The sequence below is a fragment of the Artemia sp. Qi Xiang Cuo genome, chromosome 9, assembly GCF_049724085.1.
Source record: "Artemia sp. Qi Xiang Cuo chromosome 9, ASM4972408v1, whole genome shotgun sequence".
Taxonomy (NCBI): domain Eukaryota; kingdom Metazoa; phylum Arthropoda; class Branchiopoda; order Anostraca; family Artemiidae; genus Artemia; species Artemia sp. Qi Xiang Cuo.
In genome coordinates, this window is record NC_142802.1 from 31765466 (window position 1) to 31783428 (window position 17963).

Below are 17963 nucleotides of genomic sequence, written 5' to 3' on the forward strand. Positions count from 1 at the left end.
CAATTTAATTTTGATTTTGTAAGCCTTTTAGAAGAAAAAAAAACAAAATCTTTAGTCATTAAGAAATTTCAACGACCATCCTGTTTTCAGAATTCCTATCATGTCGAACAATAAGGCAAAAACGAAAACAACTACAAAAAAAAACAAAAAACCTCTAATTTTAAACAGTTTTTAGGAAACAAGGTGAAAGTAAAGTGCAACTCGTTCGAAAGTAACCATAACTCTAAAAACAGAATTTTAATAATTATAGATACATGAAAATTATTGGCTTTATACGCCGATTCCAAATACATAAATTTCCTTAGGTTTAATGTTATCCGTCAAAAGCTAAAACATTGAGAATATTAAGCCTTTTAGAAGAAAAAAAAACAAAATCTTTAACCTTCTCTTATCAGTTTAATTCGATTTGAGTACTGGATCGATTCGGTCACTCTAATAAGTTTATCGCTAGACATAACTTTACAGAAAATTTAAGTTTGAACAATTATTCGTTATAATTTCAGCACGTGTTTGATTTAGTCTAGTAGCTCTTTACTTTTAGCTGAAAAATGTCCTCTTGTGAGGTGTGGAAAAAAAAGTTTTTGTCACTCTAATAAGTCTATCGCTAGACATAACTTTACAGAAAATTTAGTTTCTTCTAGTTTCAAGGTCTAAGTACATATTCTAGTGAGATTTAATTTTGATTTTGTAAGCATTTTATAAGAAAAAAAAAACAAAATCTTTAGTCATTAAGAAATTTCAACGACCATCCTGTTTTCAGAATTCCTATCAAGTCGAACAATAAGGCAAAAACGAAAACAACTACAAAAAAAAACAACCTAATTTTAAACAGTTTTTAGAGAAACAAGGTGAAAGTAAAGTGCAACTCGTTCGAAAGTAACCATAACTTTAAAAACAGAATTTTAATAATTATAGATACATGAAAATGATTGGCTTTATACGCCGATTCCAAATACATAAATTTCCTTAGGTTTAATGTTATCCGTCAAAAGCTAAAACATTGAGAATATTAAGCCTTTTAGAAGAAAAAAAACAACAAAATCTTTAACCCTCTCTTATCAGTTTAATTCGATTTGAGTACTGGATCGATTCGAGCAGCAAAACTTTTTTCAAAAATGCTGGCATTAGTCATAATGCTTATGCTAAAAATGTACTATTAGTTAGTCATACTAGGTCAGGTAGCATACCTGGTAACGGACCTAATTTCTTGAAGTAATCGATACTTAATGAAGAAAAAGGTGAAAATTAGAGGTTTTATTGACGTTACGAGCCTATTAATTGGAATTTAACACCTAAACGCACTTGCAAAAATCACTGCACTGGTGTTTTGGATTTGCCAAGATTTAAATGTTAAGACTGATAACATTTTAAATCAAATCAATCGCCTAATAATTAAATTATCTGAAGACTCATTGAAAATTGATTTTAATAGTATAAATTTTCATTTATTATTACAACTTCTCTAATCAAAGGTAAATCTAGACCAGAATTTGGTAACAAAAAATGTGCAGTTTGTATAAAAATGACTTAATTACAAAATCAAGAATTTCCGTAGGTTTAATAATTTGAATCAGACATTTTAAGGGTATCGAGTGTTCCTACGAAATTGATCATAAGACTTAAATTATTTTATCAGATACGTTAGCACTTTAAGGTGAAATTTGACTCGCATAAGCTTGGGCTATTAAGCGTTTGAATCTGATAAGAAGAGAGAGACTTAATTTCCAAGATATAACGTATAAAATACCTTAAGAATGGGATGATATACATTCAGTTCCTTCTTACAATTTGGAAGATGAAGGGGAATGCTGCAAATAGACGCTTTTATTTCGCTAAACTTGGTGAGCAGCTTTTTAACTTAACTTTATAGAAACTTCAATAGTTTAAACGAGATAATTTTAAATTTTTTATAGAAACCGAATTAGTTTAAACGAAAAGTAGTAAATGCAATTTAATTTTGATTTTGTAATTCAGTCATTTTTATAGAGACTGCAATATTTTAAACGAAATAATTTCAAATTTTTTTATAGAAACCACATTAGTTTAAACGGAAAGTAGTAAATGCAATTTAATTTTGATTTTGTAATTCACTAATTTTTATATAAACTGCACATTTTTTGTTATCAAATTCCGGTCTAGATTTACCTTTCATTAGAGAAGCTGTAATAATAAATTAAAAGTTATACTATTAAAATGAATTTGCAATGAGTCTTCAGATAATTTAATTATTAGGCGATTCATTTGATTTAAAATGTTATCAGTCTTAACATTTAAATCGTGGCAAATCCAAAACACCAGTGCTGTAATTTTTGCAAGTGCGTTTAGGTGTTAAATTCCAATTAATAGGCTCGTAACGTCAATAAAACCTCTAATTTTCACCTTTTTCTTCATTAAGTATCAATTACTTCAAGAAATTAGGTCCGTTACCAGATATGGTACCTGACCTAGTATGGCTAACTAATAGTACATTTTTAGCATAAGCATTATGACTAATGCCAGCATTTTTTAAAAAATGTTTGCTGCTTAAATCGATCCAGTACTCAAATCGAATTAAACTGATAAGAGAGGGTCTATTCAAACGGATATTTATGACACGATTTGTTTATGACACGATTTGAAAAATAAAAAAAAGGTTAAACATCAAATTAAAAATAAGTTTTCAGTTAGAAGTAAGAAGCAACACTAAAACTTAAGACAAACAAAAATTATTTTGTATATGAATGGGACAACCCCTCGCCTCGACCCTCGCTGTACTTTTAGTTGAAAAATGTTCTCATATGAAAAAAAAAAGTTTTTGTCACTCTATCAATTTTATCGCCATACATAACTTTACAGAAAATTTAAGTTTGAATAATTATTCGTTATTATTTCAGCACATGCTTGATTTAGTCCAGTAGCTCTTTACTTTTAGTTGAAAAATGTTCTCTTATGGAAAAAAAAAGTTTTGTCATTCTAATAAGTTTATCGATATAAAAAACTTTAAATAAAATTTAATTTTGAAAAAGTATTCTTTATTATTTCAGCACATGTTTGATTTAGTCTTGTAGCTCTTTAATTTTATGTGAAAAATGCTCTATTATAGAGAAAAAAAGTTTTTGTCACTCTAATAATTTTATAACCATATATAAAATTAAAGAAAATTTAATTTTGAACAATTATTAGTTATTATTTCAGCACATATTTGATTTAGTCTAGTAGCTCTTTACTTTTAGTTGAAAAATGTCCTCTTGTGGGTTGTGGAAAAAAAAAGTTTTTGTCACTCTAATAAGTCTATCGCTAGACATAACTTTCACGAGAACCTTCTTTTAGCATATTCTTAGTTTAAATGAAAAGTATTAAATGCATTTAATTTGTGCATAAATTTTATCTTATCTCTTATGTGATAAAGGAAACAGCTCATTTTTCTTTTTTTTTCTTCTTTTTTTATATATCCCCTTTTTATGTTGTTTTTTAAACATTTGTTAATGTATATGTTATTTATTTTTTTCAGTTTTACCAGTTTTTATCTCTTTAAATAGTTGCCATTTTGCAGATTTTAATATAAATGACAAAGGAATCATATAGCATTCCGATATTTATTTATTTTTTTTTTTTTTGCAATAACTGAATTTTGTTTCTAAACTATTACATTTTTATCCTATTTTGTTTATTTCATTAGCATTAACCGAACTTTACTTCTTGTAGGGTTTACAGCTAATAGCACAGTACTGTAGAATTTTACTAAACTTTTTTTATATTTATAAAAATGTACTATCTTAAAAATTTTGGGGAACATTTTTTAATTTGTACATAAATTTTATCTTATCTCTTATGTGATAAAGGAAACAGCTCGTTTTTCTTTTTTTTTTCTTCTTTTTTTCCATATCCCCTTTTTATCTTGTTTTTTAAACATTTGTTAATGTATGTATTATTTATTTTTTTCAGTTTTAACAGTTTTTATCTTTTCAACTAGTTGCCATTTTTCAGATTTTAATATATCTGACAAAGGAATCATATAGCATTCCGATATTTATTTATTTTTTTTTTTTTGCAATAACTGAATTTTGTTTCTAAACTATTACATTTTTATCCTATTTTGTTTATTTCATTAGCATTAACCGAGCTTTACTTCTTGTATGGTTTACAGCTAATAGAACAGTACTGTAGTCATGTAACTGAACCCTCCTTAGCTATCTGATAAATGGTGCTTACCACAGAAGTTGCACGGGCTTACACTGAAAAAAATTTTTTTTGACGGTCTTTTTAATACATTATCTTTATGTATATAAGATCGATCGTGATATAAATTCCACATTTTTTAAGCCTTTTAATTTTCATGTTTAGATCGGGAACCTAAGATCGACGACTCACACTATATTACTCATGATGGATATTATGAGGTGTGGAGAACGAGTGGAATATGCAATTTTTACCGGATACTGAGACGTCAACTGACCCCGAGTGAGAAGGAGTGGGCGCATGATCAGAAGAAGAAGAGAGAAGGAGGAATGGGCGCATGATCAGAAGAATATGGAGAATTAATAGTCTTTTTGTTCACCGTTATAGATGAATAAACTAATTTAGCCGATGGAATGAAGTCCTATTCCTAGAAGTTAAGTTAGAATAAAAGAATGAGGTATAATGTTTACCAGGATATTGAATAAGTACCATTTTTCACCCTACCCACAAAACTCAAGTCCTCCTAGCATTTTTTAAACTAAATACTTACCTCCATTCTCCCCTCCCCAGATGTGTATTATACAGATCACATCGGAGAGGTAAAGCTAGGTCAAGTCGCAATGTCATTCATTTGGCTTTTGTGTGTGCCCCATTGTTTTTGTGTGGGTTCCATTGTAACTGAATCCCCGTGTAACTGAACCCTAAGCAAGTGAACCCCCATGCATCTGAACCCTCCTGCAAGTGAGACCTCTTTAACTGAACCCTCATGCAAACAATTCTGAGTGTAGCCTACTATTCTTTAATTAGCAGCATCGTACATTTTGTTTAAATACTTATTTTTCATTTTCCAGTTAGAATAAAAGAATGAGGTATAATGTTTACCAGGATATTGAATAAGTACCATTTTTCACCCTACCCACAAAACTCAAGTCCTCCTAGCATTTTTTAAACTAAATGCCTACCTCCATTCTCCCCTCCCCAGATGTGTATTATACAGACCACATCGGAGAGGTAAAGCTAGGTCAAGTCGCAATGTCATTCATTTGGCTTTTGTGTGTGCCCCATTGTTTTTGTGTGGGTTCCATTGTAACTGAATCCCCGTGTAACTGAACCCTAAGCAAGTGAACCCCCATGCATCTGAACCCTCGTGCAAGTGAGACCTCTTTAACTGAACCCTCATGCAAACAATTCTGAGTGTAGCCTACTATTCTTTAATTAGCAGCATCGTACATTTTGTTTAAATACTTATTTTTTCGTTTTCCAGATTCAAGATTTTTATTTAACACAAATGAATAGATAAGCTGAAGTATTTAAAACGAGCCAACATAGAGCTACGATCGCAATGAATGGTACCTGTTATCAGAAATCTCCAAAATTGACTCCCCACTCCCCCTCTCCTACCACCCCCTGCCCCTCAGAAATGGGGGGGGACGAAGGGAACGTAAGATCCTATTTTAAATTGACAATACTTTACAAACGTTACTTGTGTATTATACAGACCACATCGGAGAGGTAAAGCTAGGTCAAGTCACAATGTCATTCTATATTATTTATATCCTCATTAAGGACATTCAGAGCAGAGTTACGCAAATGGAATATCATTTTTGCAAATTGAGTTAGTTTTAGTTGCTTGAGTACATTATAGCTTGCCAAGTTTTTTAAAAAACCGACTAATCAAGTCATCATATGGACTAACCGCCAGCTCCCCCTAACCGACTGACACACAAAAAAATGGGTGTTACCTCAGAAAACCCGTCTGCTAAGGCAAGTATCGTTCGTAGTAATAGGTGACTGACCCGTGGTAAGCCAATGTACTGGTTAAACTGCACGCATATCCATGCCTCAGGATTGTGAAAGTCAAATTACGCAATCACTACTCGTATCTATTAATGCTTTACTACTTTAAAATGAAACGTTACCTCTATCAATGGCTTTCAGGCTCTCTGTCATTCATAAGTATTTTTTGTCCCCCAAGTCTTGCCTCCAATTCTTCCTTCTGTCCCTCAACACATGTATCAAGGCTTAAGGCTGGAACTTCACTATTGTCTCGGCAGTCTAGGCCCGGGCAGGGGTGGCAGCTTCCACCCAGTTTTTCTAACATCTAACACTGAGTGCCTTTTATTTTATACAGAAAGTATACCTGCGGTATAGCTTCCCCCTCCCTTGTCGATTATGAGGCCTTAAGCTGCTACTGAGTCTTCACCTTTGTAACACAAAAAAGGCCTAAAGCGTAACCTTCGACCTTGCCTTTGCATGAGGAATCAGGGGTAAAAGAAAATTTTAAGCCGTCACTTATAAAGTTTACAAATATATGGGCGTTATGGTAGCGATACAAGTTTTACCAGTTTGAAGACTGAGATAATTTATGTGCGGGAATCCATGCCGCTAAGCAAATAGCTAGCGAAAATAACTTCTTTCGGGAGATGTACTGAAAAAAATATAAATGTTTTTACTTTTATAACTTTAATAACTCAAATAATATTAAGATTTTGATTACTAAATATCAGTGTGTGTATATTAAACTGACAATGCACATTCATTTGTATTTTTTTCAGTAAAGTGCAAATTATGTTCAGGCCTTGGGAAGGCATAGGGGTTTTGAGCCCAACTTATGTTAATTTCTGCTCGTTTTGAGTTTGACTCGGTTATTTATTGTAATTTCTGTTCGTTTTGGGTTTCATTTATTTATCGCAGGGTTCGGACAGGTCGGTTCGTTTCAAATTATAAGCTCTGTCCTATTTTTATAGGATTTCCCGGGCCCAAATATAGGCCAAATATAGGATTCGGAAGTCCTCGGGATCAGATCTGTGGTAGATGGAGTGGGATGCCTGGTCACATAAGTTCGCCATTTCCCGAGTTTTTGTATTTATTATTATTATTTATTTTTTTTTCAAATACAAACTGTACAAATAGTAAAAAAAAAGTAAAAAATCAGATACACATACTGTGCCAACGATTGACTGATACAGGTAAAATATATGGAATCATTCTTGCTGCTTCTTGGGCATCAATTTCGATATGAGATAATTCTTCCTCTTTGCAAGAGACGGTTACGTTCTTGATGATTCCATCCTCTACTCTGTTTCACTAGTTCTGAACTTCACAGCTCCTATGAGCAAGGAAACAGCTAAGGCACTATCTATTGAAATCTAAGACTCAGTAGGCCTCTTCATTTCGTCGTTTACTTCCTGAAGTAGAGTATCTGTTAGTTCTCTTTTCTTGCTCTGATGCTCTAAGTTTTTTCCTTTTGCTTTAAAGGTCTTCTATTTCTTTCTTTTTGTCGCAGACCTCGTGCAACTTCCGCTTGCTGTCCTCTTTGAAAGCTGCTTCTCCTTCTCGGATAGCTCTTTTTTTTCATCCAGATATTGTTGATACCGAGACCGTGCAGAACGTGCAAGATTCAACAGCTCTTTTGTAATAAAAAACCGTTCTGGTTTTCCTCCATAAAACGTCAACGTGTCATATACCATGAGTCTCGCTTCCAGAACACGTTCAGACATCAAGGCCTGGTCTTCACCGGGAATCCTACCAGAACACGAGAACCCACGCTCAACATCTGCGCAGCCTTGCGGCAACGTCATCACCGCTTTGATAGGCTTGGTAAGTTCTAGGTACTTGCTATCCCCGTGCTCATTCAACAGTCCAAAATAATGGCTCCAAAAATGATCGATCCGAGTAATGTCCTCATGGAGTCCAGTTTCCGCTCGCAAAAGCAGCCACTCAGCCTGGGGGACGTCTGAGCTAACTGCAATCGCAATCTCGCGTGCCACAACCGCTATGTATGCAATGCTTCTTGAATCCTTCATGTTAATCGGACTCAAACAGCGTAAAGCCTATAGAAAACCATCCTTTTCCAGACGACATTTGTTCAAAATATGGCTAATAACCGCAATAAAATGTTTTCGTACATTGGCATAGAAGGGCCTTGTCTTTCAGTGTTGCTTTCTCACCGAAGGCTCGTTCAACATTTTGTTAAACTATGGGATTTTCTGCAAATTTTTCACTGAGGTTCAACAATTCTGGTGAGAAATTTTTCGTCTCGGTCACGAAATCTGGAGTAAAGACCCGTCCACAAAGCGTCACAACTAGTCTTTTGATCTCTGAGTGCAGAACATGAATGAGAGGCTCTTCTTTCTGGAACAGTTGGGTGAAACTCATGAACAGTTCTGCTGAGGCTAGAACAAACTCGAGTTGGGCCTTCATCGTCGCACTTTTGATATAAGCCACAATCTTCAGAAACTTGGGAGTTTTTTGCCAAAAGGTTTTTCTCTCTCGGCACGAAGTTCAGGAAGTACTCAAGATTGCCGGCCACTGCTGCATGATTTTAGCCAGGGCACGTCCGATCGTCAGCCAGCAGCTTGGGACATGCTTCATGAAAGCATTCTCTGGCACTCTCACTTTACTTTGGCCCTTTTGATAGTCTTCGCAACGTGCTGGCCAACCATCAAAAAATGAATGCACGAGAATAACAGAATTGAAATTTACTACTCTAAACACCGGAAGATCTTTCGAAAAAGCTTTATGAATAATACGGATGCTGCAAGTACCAATATTCAACATTCCCTTTCCCGCCACTTTCTTTTTTTCTGCAATGAACTTGTTCCAAACGCTCTTGATGACGTTTGGTCGGTCACCTCCAAGCGTGATCAGTTTTTCAAGTGGCAGCTGATTCTGCTCAATGGCTGACATAATGTCTGCTCTGGATTTCTTTTCCGTATGAGGACCAATATCGAGCACGTATCTGTAACTCTTTCATACCAGCGTTGTTGGTTGTCTCGTCATATTCTAGTACAAAATATAACTGAATGTCCTTCACAAGCATTTGCTTGCAGTAAGGATGCAGCGCATCGGTGATCAGAAACGTGAGTTTCTTCGCACATAGGGACATTCCGTCGGGGATCTTACCGGGGAACATCGCATGGAAGGTTGCAACAATATGGTCTGAAGAGTTAGCAGACATGGAACTCTGTACCGCCTGAAGTGCCCATGTTGACTCAGCTTTATAAGCGGCATCACGCTCACAAAACATGTTTGTACCAACTAATAGTTTATCCTTGGTTGTTTCATCAACTCGAGAATGTCCGGTCAGGTGAAGCTGTAGTGGATATAGTTGAGCAGTAACTGCGGCTTTGTGTTCTGCAGATCGCAAATGTTGGTTTAGCTGAGCAGCCCCAGCTGTGCAACCAAGATTTTTCAAGCAGAGTTTGCAAAAGAACGAGTACTGGTCGTTCCCAGTCTTGCACCATTCGCCAATCTTTCTACCGCTGCAATCCATCTTAGCAAGCCATGAACTATTGAACTTGATAGGCCCCATACTTAATTACCAAGCATCACCTGCAAAATAACATCCCGCGATTAAAAGGCCATAAAAAGAAAAAATGTGGATATGTCCGAAACTGGGCCGTATTCGCATCAGCCTTTTATAGCGTTCAGCCAGGAAACGCATAAGTCGCAAGAACTCACAGTCTCATTAAGAAGAGACTGCTAGCCTCTATACTGATCTTCGCTCATTTCGGACAGGCCCAACATGACAAAAAACAAAACTTAGGCTACTGAGTCAACACAACGGCATAGCCCAGGCAGAAGCAGCTTACTAATCCCCACACAAAGCATTAGTTAAGTTCAAACAGCTCAACAGTTGTTATTAATTATCGATCTACACCGAAAGACAGCACAGTCTACAAGCAGAGTCAAAAGCAAAGAAAAGCACATCTTGGCTTACTTAACGAGCAGTGAAAATTGCAAATCATGAGCAATGTCCTTGGTGCTCTTCAGCCGAAAATATAGGAATAATAGGATTTTAGCTAAAAATATAGGCATTTTATAGGAGTGCATTAAAATATAGGAATTTATTGGAATTTATAGGCGAGTCCGAACCCTGTTATCGATGCTGATTTGTGGTAGTTTCACGCTTGGTAGATTATTTTATTTTCGCTCATTTTTTGTTTAATGGAGTTATTTACTTTTCTTTTAAAAACTTATTTTGTTGAAAAAGTTTTTTTAATTAATTTCTGTTCGTTTTATATTGTCATAGTCTTTTCAGGGAAAAAGAAAATAATACTTTAAATCATTTCGTTTTTTTTAAGAAATTATAGTTTGGCCTGCTATTTGTATGCTGGAGAAAATTTTCCAGCTATTTTTAACAACATACACCCTCTTAAAAACCTTAACACAAATAGTAGTGTTTAATTTAGTTTCATACCTCCTCTAGTTGACCTGAAATGGAAAACTTGATACCATACGCCAAAAAATCTGTTTAATTTCATTGATAGCTTGGATACACTTACGCTATTTTGATTTGGTTAAATTTTTAGAGCAGAAGCAGCCCCAAAAGTTTGAACATATTACCCTCAGTCATTCTTGGGATACTGCTGAGATGCCTTATTGGGAATTAGCATTAACACAGTGGATTCTAATTTAATCTATGACAGCATTAATTTTTTAAACACAAAGTCAAATGGGAGGGGTGGCGTGGGAGGGGGATTAGTTTCCCTCGAATCACTTTCAACTATTAAAAAGAGCATCAGCCTTTTTTATTTTCAATCGAATGAGCCCTTTTTGAAATTCCTACGACAACTCCTTCGATACAAAGTGCCCTGGTCTAAACAACAACAACAACAAAAAAATAATACATTTTACCCACATCGATCTTTACTATAAAAATGTCAAGCCTTCCAATTACTTTCGACTATTAAAAAAGACACTAGGCCTTTCGATTTCCAATCCAATAAGCCCTTTTTGAGTTTCTACATAAACTTCCTTAGACACCTTATATGCCCCCAGGGCATAAATTACAACTCTTACCCTAAGGGCTGTGAGGGTGGTTGTCATCCTCTAAGGCCTTATTTCCAGAACTTTCAACTACGTTACATGGCTATCTCAAAATTTTGATTGGATGTGTCTGGGAAAATGGTGGGCTTGAGAGGGGCGTTAGTCTTTCTCCAATCACTTTCAACTATTAAAAAAGGCACTAGCCCTTTAAATTTCCAAGAGTCCTTTTGAAGTTTTCACGACAACGCTTTCAAGAAATACTTTACATGCCCCCAGGACGTAACTTACAACTTCCGCCCTGAGGGCTGGGGGGGGGGGGTTGTCATCCTCACAGACCTGATTTCCAGAACTTTCTACTACGTTGAACAAAATGGCTATCTGAAAATTTTGATTGGATATGTTTGGGGGAATGGTGGGCGTGAGGGAGGGGTTAGTTACGGTCCAATCACTTTCAAATATTAAAAAGGGCACTAGCCCTCTAAGTTTCCAATTGAATGAGTCCCTTTTGAAGTTTTTACTACAACTCTATCCTTAAAAACCTCATATACCCCGAGGGTATAAATTACAACCTTTGCCCTGGGGACTCTGGGGGGTTTGTCATCCCTAAAAGCATAATTTCCAGAACTTTCAACTACGTTGAACAAAATGGCTATCTCTAAAATTTGATTTAATGTTTTTGTGGAAATGGTGGGCGTGAGAAGGGGGTTAATTACTCTTCACTCACTGTTAACCATTAATAAGGGCAATTTAGATTTCCAAGCAAATGAGCCCTTTTTGAAATTTCTACAACAACTCTGTAAATAAACCTTATATGCGCCCAGGGCATAAGTTACATGCCCTGGCTTTGCACTTACATACCCTTGCACTGAAAGCACTGATGGGGTTATCATCCTAAAAGACCTAAGCGTCAGAAATTCTGAATAAGTTCAACGGAAAAGATGTATCAAATTTTTAATGGATGTTGGTGGGAAAATAGTGAGCGTGAGAGGGGGTTAGCCACCCTTTAGTACTTTTTAGCAATTAAAAAGGGCCCTAGCCACTTCAGTTTTCAATTGAATGAGCCCTTTTGGATGTTTTTACAACATCGTTTCAATAAAAAGCTTACATGCTCCCAGGGCATAACTTAACACCCTGGCCCTGAGGGTTGTGGGGGGGATGGTTTGTCATCCTTAAGTACCTAATTTCAAAAACTTTCAACTGCGTTGAATAAAATGGCTATCTAAAAATTTTGATTGGATGTGTTTGGGGAAAAGGTGGGCGTGAGAGGGGGGTTAGTTGTTCTCAAATCCCTTTCAACTATTAAAAAGGGCACTAGCGCTTTGAATTTCCAATCGAATGAGCTCTTTTTCAAATTTCTATGACAAACATTTTAATACAAACCTTATATGCCCCCAGGGTATAACTTATAACCCTTGCCCTGAAGACTGTGGGGGGAGTGTCCTGCACAAAGCTATAATTTCCTGAACTTTAAACTTCGTGGAACAAAATGGCTATCCAAAAATTTGGATTGGATATGTTTGGGGAAATGATGGGCGTGGAAGGGGTGTTAGTTGCCTTCCATTCACTTTCGATAATTAAAAACGTCACTAGCCATTTCAATTTCCAATTGAATGAGCCCTTTTGAAGTTTCTACGAGGACGCGTTCAGTAAAAATCTTATATGCCCCCAGGGCATAACTTACAACCCTTGTCCTGAGGGTTGTGGGGGAGTGTCCTCAAAAACATCATTTCTATCTGGTAATCCACAACACTGAACAAAATTACTATCTCAAAATTTTGATTGGATGTGTTTGGGGAAAAGGTGGGTGAGAGAGGGGGGCTAGTTGCCCTCAAATCACTTTCAACTATTAAAAAGGGCACTAGACCTTTAAATATCCAATCGAATGAGCCCTTTTTCAATTTTCTACGACAAATATTTCAATAAAAACTTATATGCCCCCAGGGCGTAACTTATAACCCATGCTCTGAAGACTGTGGGGGGAGTGTCCTGCGCAGAGGTATAATTTCCTGACCTTTAACTGCGTGGAACAAAATGGCTATCTCAAAATTTTGATTGGATGTGTTTGGGGAAATGGTGGGCGTGGAAGGGGTGTTAGTTGCCCTCCAATTACTTTCGACAATTAAAAAAGGCACAAGCCATTTCAATTTCTAATCGAATGAGCCCTTTTTGAAGTTTCTACGACAACGCTTTCTATAAAAACTGAATATGCCCCCAGGGCATAACTTACAATCCTTGTCCTGAGGACTGTGAGGGGGTTGTCATCCTCAAAGACCTAATTTCCAGAACTCAAAGCTAAGTAGAAAAAAATGGCCTTCTCAAAATTTTGATTGGATGTGTTTGGGGAAAACGTGGGAGTAAGAGGGGGGTTAGTTACTGTCCAATCACTTTCAATTATTAAAAAGGGCCCTATCCCTTTGAATTTCTAGTCAAATAAGCCTCTTTTGAAGTTTCTACGACAACACCTTCAATAAAAACCTTATATGCCCCCAGGGCATAACTTACAACCCTTGCCCCGAGGGTTGTGGGGGAGTGTCCTCCTCAAAAACATATTTTCTATCTGGAAATCAACTACGCTGAACAAAATGGCCTATCTCAAAATTTTGATTGGATGTGTTTGGGGGAATGATCGACGTAGGGGCAAGGGGGGGCTAGTTGCCCTCCAATCACTTTCGACTATTATAAAGAGCACTAGCAATTTTGAATTTAAAGGAATGAGCCTTTCCTGAAGTTTCTACGACAACGCCTTCTATAAAAACCTTATATGCCCCCAGGGCATAACTTAAAACCCTTGCCCGGAGGGTTGTAGGGGAGTGTCCTCCTCAAAACATATTTTCTATCTGGAAATCAACTACGCTGAACAAAATAACTGTTTCAAAATTTTGATTGGATGTGTTTGGGGCAATGATGGGCGTGGGGGGGGGGGCTAGTTGCCCTCCAATCTCTTTCGACTATTAAAAACGGCACTAGCCCTTTGAATTTCCAATCGAATGGGCCTTTTTTGAAGTTTCAACGACAACACCTTCTATAAAAATCTTATATGCCCCCAGGGCATAACTTAAAACCTTGCCCTGAGGGTTATGGGTGAGTGTCTTCCTCAAAAACATATTTTCCATCTGGAAATCAGCTACACTGAACAAAATGGCAATCTCAAAATTTTTATTGGATGTGTTTGGGGGAATGATGGGTGTGGGGAGGGGGGGGTAGTTGCCCTCCAATAACTTTCGACTATTAAAAAGGGCACTAGCCCTTTAAATTTCAAATCGAATGAATCTTTTTTGAAGTTTTTACGACAACGCCTTCTATAAAAACCTTATATGCCCCCAGGGCATAACTTAAAACCCTTACCCTGAGGGTTGTGGGGGAGTGTAATCCTCAAAAACATATTTTATAACTGGAAATCAACTACGCTGAACAAAATGGCTATCTCAAATTTTTGATTGGATGTGTTTGGGGAAATGATGTTCGTGGGAGGGGGGGGCAGTTGCCCTCCAGTCACTTTCGACTATTAAAAAGGGGCACTAGCCACTCCAATTTCCAATCAAATGAGCCCCTTTCGAAGTTTCTACGACAACTTCTTCGATAGTGCCCGGGTATGGAGAAAAAAACACATTGTGCCAACATCGTTCTTTACTTTGGAAGCGCTGGCGCGCTGCCTATGATTCAATATTATGCAAGACAAATAATTAGCTATTCGTTGAATATATTTTACTCTTTTTTTGTTTATTCATTGTTCAGTTGTCCTAAAACAATACAATACATATAAATAAAGAAAAAACGAACATAAATCACATAAAACCAATCACCAGAGTTTCGACAAAAATAAACAGCAGACATTGAAACCTAGAACGTACAGAAATTATCCAAGGTTAATAAGGTTGTCAAGCCTGAAATTCTCTTTTATCCTCTCATTTGTTGTACGTTTAGCACCCAACAGATAACACAAAAACTAGTCTTATCCCAACAGATAACTACAGTCTTGCAACTAACCAAGAACAGCAAGTTCGATATGGTTTGATGCTGAGTATAGTTTAAAAAAATTTCTTCTTCTTTTATTTCAAATCATCACATTATTATAGCCTAAATAAATACGAGAGGATTAGTCTCATTTTTAAGCTATTAAATAAAAAACAAACAAGTTTTTTAAACTGAAAGTAAGGAGCAACATTAAACTTAAAACGAAAAGAAATTAATACGTATATTAGGGGGTTCAGCGCCTAGTCAATACCTCGCTCTTTACGCTAAAATTCGAATGTTGTTCCAATTCTTTAAGAATGACTCCTGAATCACAAAGGGCGTTCAATTAGAATAAATAGCACTTTTGAAAGTACTAAAAAAAACTTTAGCGAAAAGAGCGAGGTATTGACTAGGGGGCAAACCCCCTAATATACGTAATAATTTCTGTTTCTTTTAAGTTTTAATGTTGCTTCTTACTTTCAGCTGAAAAAAATTGTTTTTTTATTTAATTTCTGATCGTTTTTTAAATAATGCTGGGAAATTCGGGGCACCCCCTTCATAGCAATGTCCCTTCCCCCATGAAAATCTTCTCCCACGTAACACAAAAAAAAACAAATAAACACGCATCTGTGATCTTTCTTCTGGCAAAAAATACAAAAGTCCACATTTTTGCACATAGGAGCTTGAAACCACTACAGCAGGGTTCTCTGATACGCTGAATCTGACGGTGTGATTATTAACATTCTATGACTTTTAGGGGGTGTTTCCCCCTTTTTCAAAAATAAGGCAAATTTTCTCAGGCTCGTAACTTTTGATGGGTAAGACTAAACTAGATGAAACTTGTATATTTGAAATCAGCATAAAAATTCAATTCTTTTGATGCATCTGTTGGTGTCAAAGTTACGTTTTTAGAGTTTCGGCTGCTATTGAGCCGGATCGCTCCTTACTTACTGTTCATTACCACGAACTGTTTGAAAACAATTCAAAACAGAAGTCATAATGGAAGAATTCTAAGAAGATCCAGTAAAGAAATAACAAAAAGGCACATCAGTGACGGAATAATGTTTTCGAGGTGGGATAGGAACTAGGCGATTCAGCAGTATCCCCCCACCCAAGAAAACTCTTGGCTCTTTTCTTCCCTGTGGTAAAATTCTGACTACCGTTAAGATAGCTAGTTGTATGGTGTTTTACCTTTTGGTATAATCCTTTCCCACTTTCTAGAGCTTAAGTTCATCTTCCATAGGTCGTTGAAAGCAGCACGGTAGTCTCTGTAATCGTCCACAAATGAACCACCAAATGCATACAAGAAGTCACCTTTAAAACAACATTCTAAATTAAAACTAAATATCCTAAGGAGGAAAACACGCAGGGATTTGTTTTAAGAGGGTAGAAAACTTGAACAAAAATAAATATAATGTGAACTACATGCAAAGCACGTGAAACTACTGGAAAATCGATATAACCTTACCTCCATAATGCGAAAGTAAGTCAATGTCCTCCTCCCCCCCTTCCTGCAAACGTTCTTGGTCTTATGTAAAAATACTCAGGACTTAGGCGAAATAAGAATATATCATATCTCTTGTATCTTCTTTAAAATATAGAACAGCAAGGCTGCAATGCTTATCGTAAAAGATGGACAAAAGAGGTAGACTTGACAGATTTTGAACTGCAGAAAAGAATTTTTGATCAAAGGTTAATTTTGGTCGTACATTGTGGTTGAAAACTGTTATGGAGTGAGAAAGACCGAGATTAGAAAGGATTCAGCTTCGTCATATTAAGAGATTGTTGCACCTAAACGGTAAGTTTAATAAAAATTAAAAAAAGATGCACGTAGTAGCAATGCCTAAGTAAAGAGCTATTAGTCTTCAATGTATAATCGTTTTTTTTTGTGCCCACTTCTATCAAAGGAGTGATCGCAGAAACAATGAAGGGGACTTATCCGACTAGAAATTGAAAGTTCTAGTGTCCTTTTAAGAGCCAAAAATCATAGGAGGACAACCAAAGCCCCTCCTGAACCTTTTTTTGCTGTCCCCGTAGCCCCATAGACACCCAATCAAAACATTGAGTTAGACATTTTGTTCAAAATATTATAAAAATTCAACGAATATGGCCTCTTGAATGACGTGACCACCATAGGCCCTGAGGCAAGGGCTGTAAATAGTGCAAATTTATAGTTGTTGATACACAGGTTAAATCATAGGCAGCACAATAGCGCTGCCCAAGTAAAGAACGATGTTGGAACAATGTATTATTTATTTTCTGGTTTAGGCCAGGGCACTTCGTATCGAAAGAGTTGTCGTAGAAACTTCGAAAAGGGCTCATTCGATTGAAAATTCAAAGGGCTAGTGCCCTTTTTTATAGTCGAAAGTGATCTGAGGGCAACTAACCAACCTCTAACGGCAACCTTTTCCCCAAACAAGTCCAATCGAAATTTTGAGATAGCCATTTTGTTCAACTTAGTTGAAGGTTCTTGAAATTAGGTCTATGAGGATGACAACCACCCGCTCCCACAACACTCAGGGAAAGGGTTGTAAGTTATGCCCTGGGGGCATATAAGGTTTTGTAGAAAACCTTATCATAGAAACTTCAAAAAGGGCTCGTTCGATTGGAAATTGAAAGGGCTAGTGCCCTTCTTAATAGTCGAAAGTGATTGGAAGGCAACTAATACCCCTTCCACGCCCACCATTTATCCAAAGACATCCAATCAAAATTTTGATATAGCAATTTTGTTCAAAGTAGTTGAAAAGTCCGGAAATTACATCTTTGAGGATGACATTCACCCCACAACCCTCAGGGCAAGGGTTGAAAGTTATGCCCTGGGGGCATAGAAAGCTTTGTCGTAGAAACTAGAAAAAAGGGCTCATTCGATTGAACATTGAAAGGGCTAGTGCCCTTTTTAATAGTCAAAAGTGATTGGAGGGCAACTAACCCCCCTCTCACACCTAGCTTTTCCCCAAACACATCCAATCAAAATTTTTAGATAGCCAACGTAGTTAGATAGCAAACGTAGTTTTGTTCAACGTAGTTAAAAGTTTTGTAAATTAGGTTTTTGAGGATGATAACCCCCTCAGAGCCCTCAG

General features: G+C 36.5%; 1 protein-coding gene across 5 annotated transcripts in view; it reads right to left on the reverse strand.

Moving 5' to 3' along the window:
- LOC148948572 (F-box only protein 42-like) overlaps positions 1–17963 on the reverse strand; it is a 98561-nt gene that overhangs the window by 59703 nt on the left and 20895 nt on the right. For all 5 annotated transcript variants that reach the window (XM_089094476.1, XM_089094475.1, XM_089094474.1 and 2 more), the window contains exon 4: positions 16075–16197. In XM_089094476.1, the coding sequence (XP_088950602.1) occupies positions 16075–16197 (123 nt within the window). The remainder of the gene's footprint in view (positions 1–16074; positions 16198–17963) is intronic.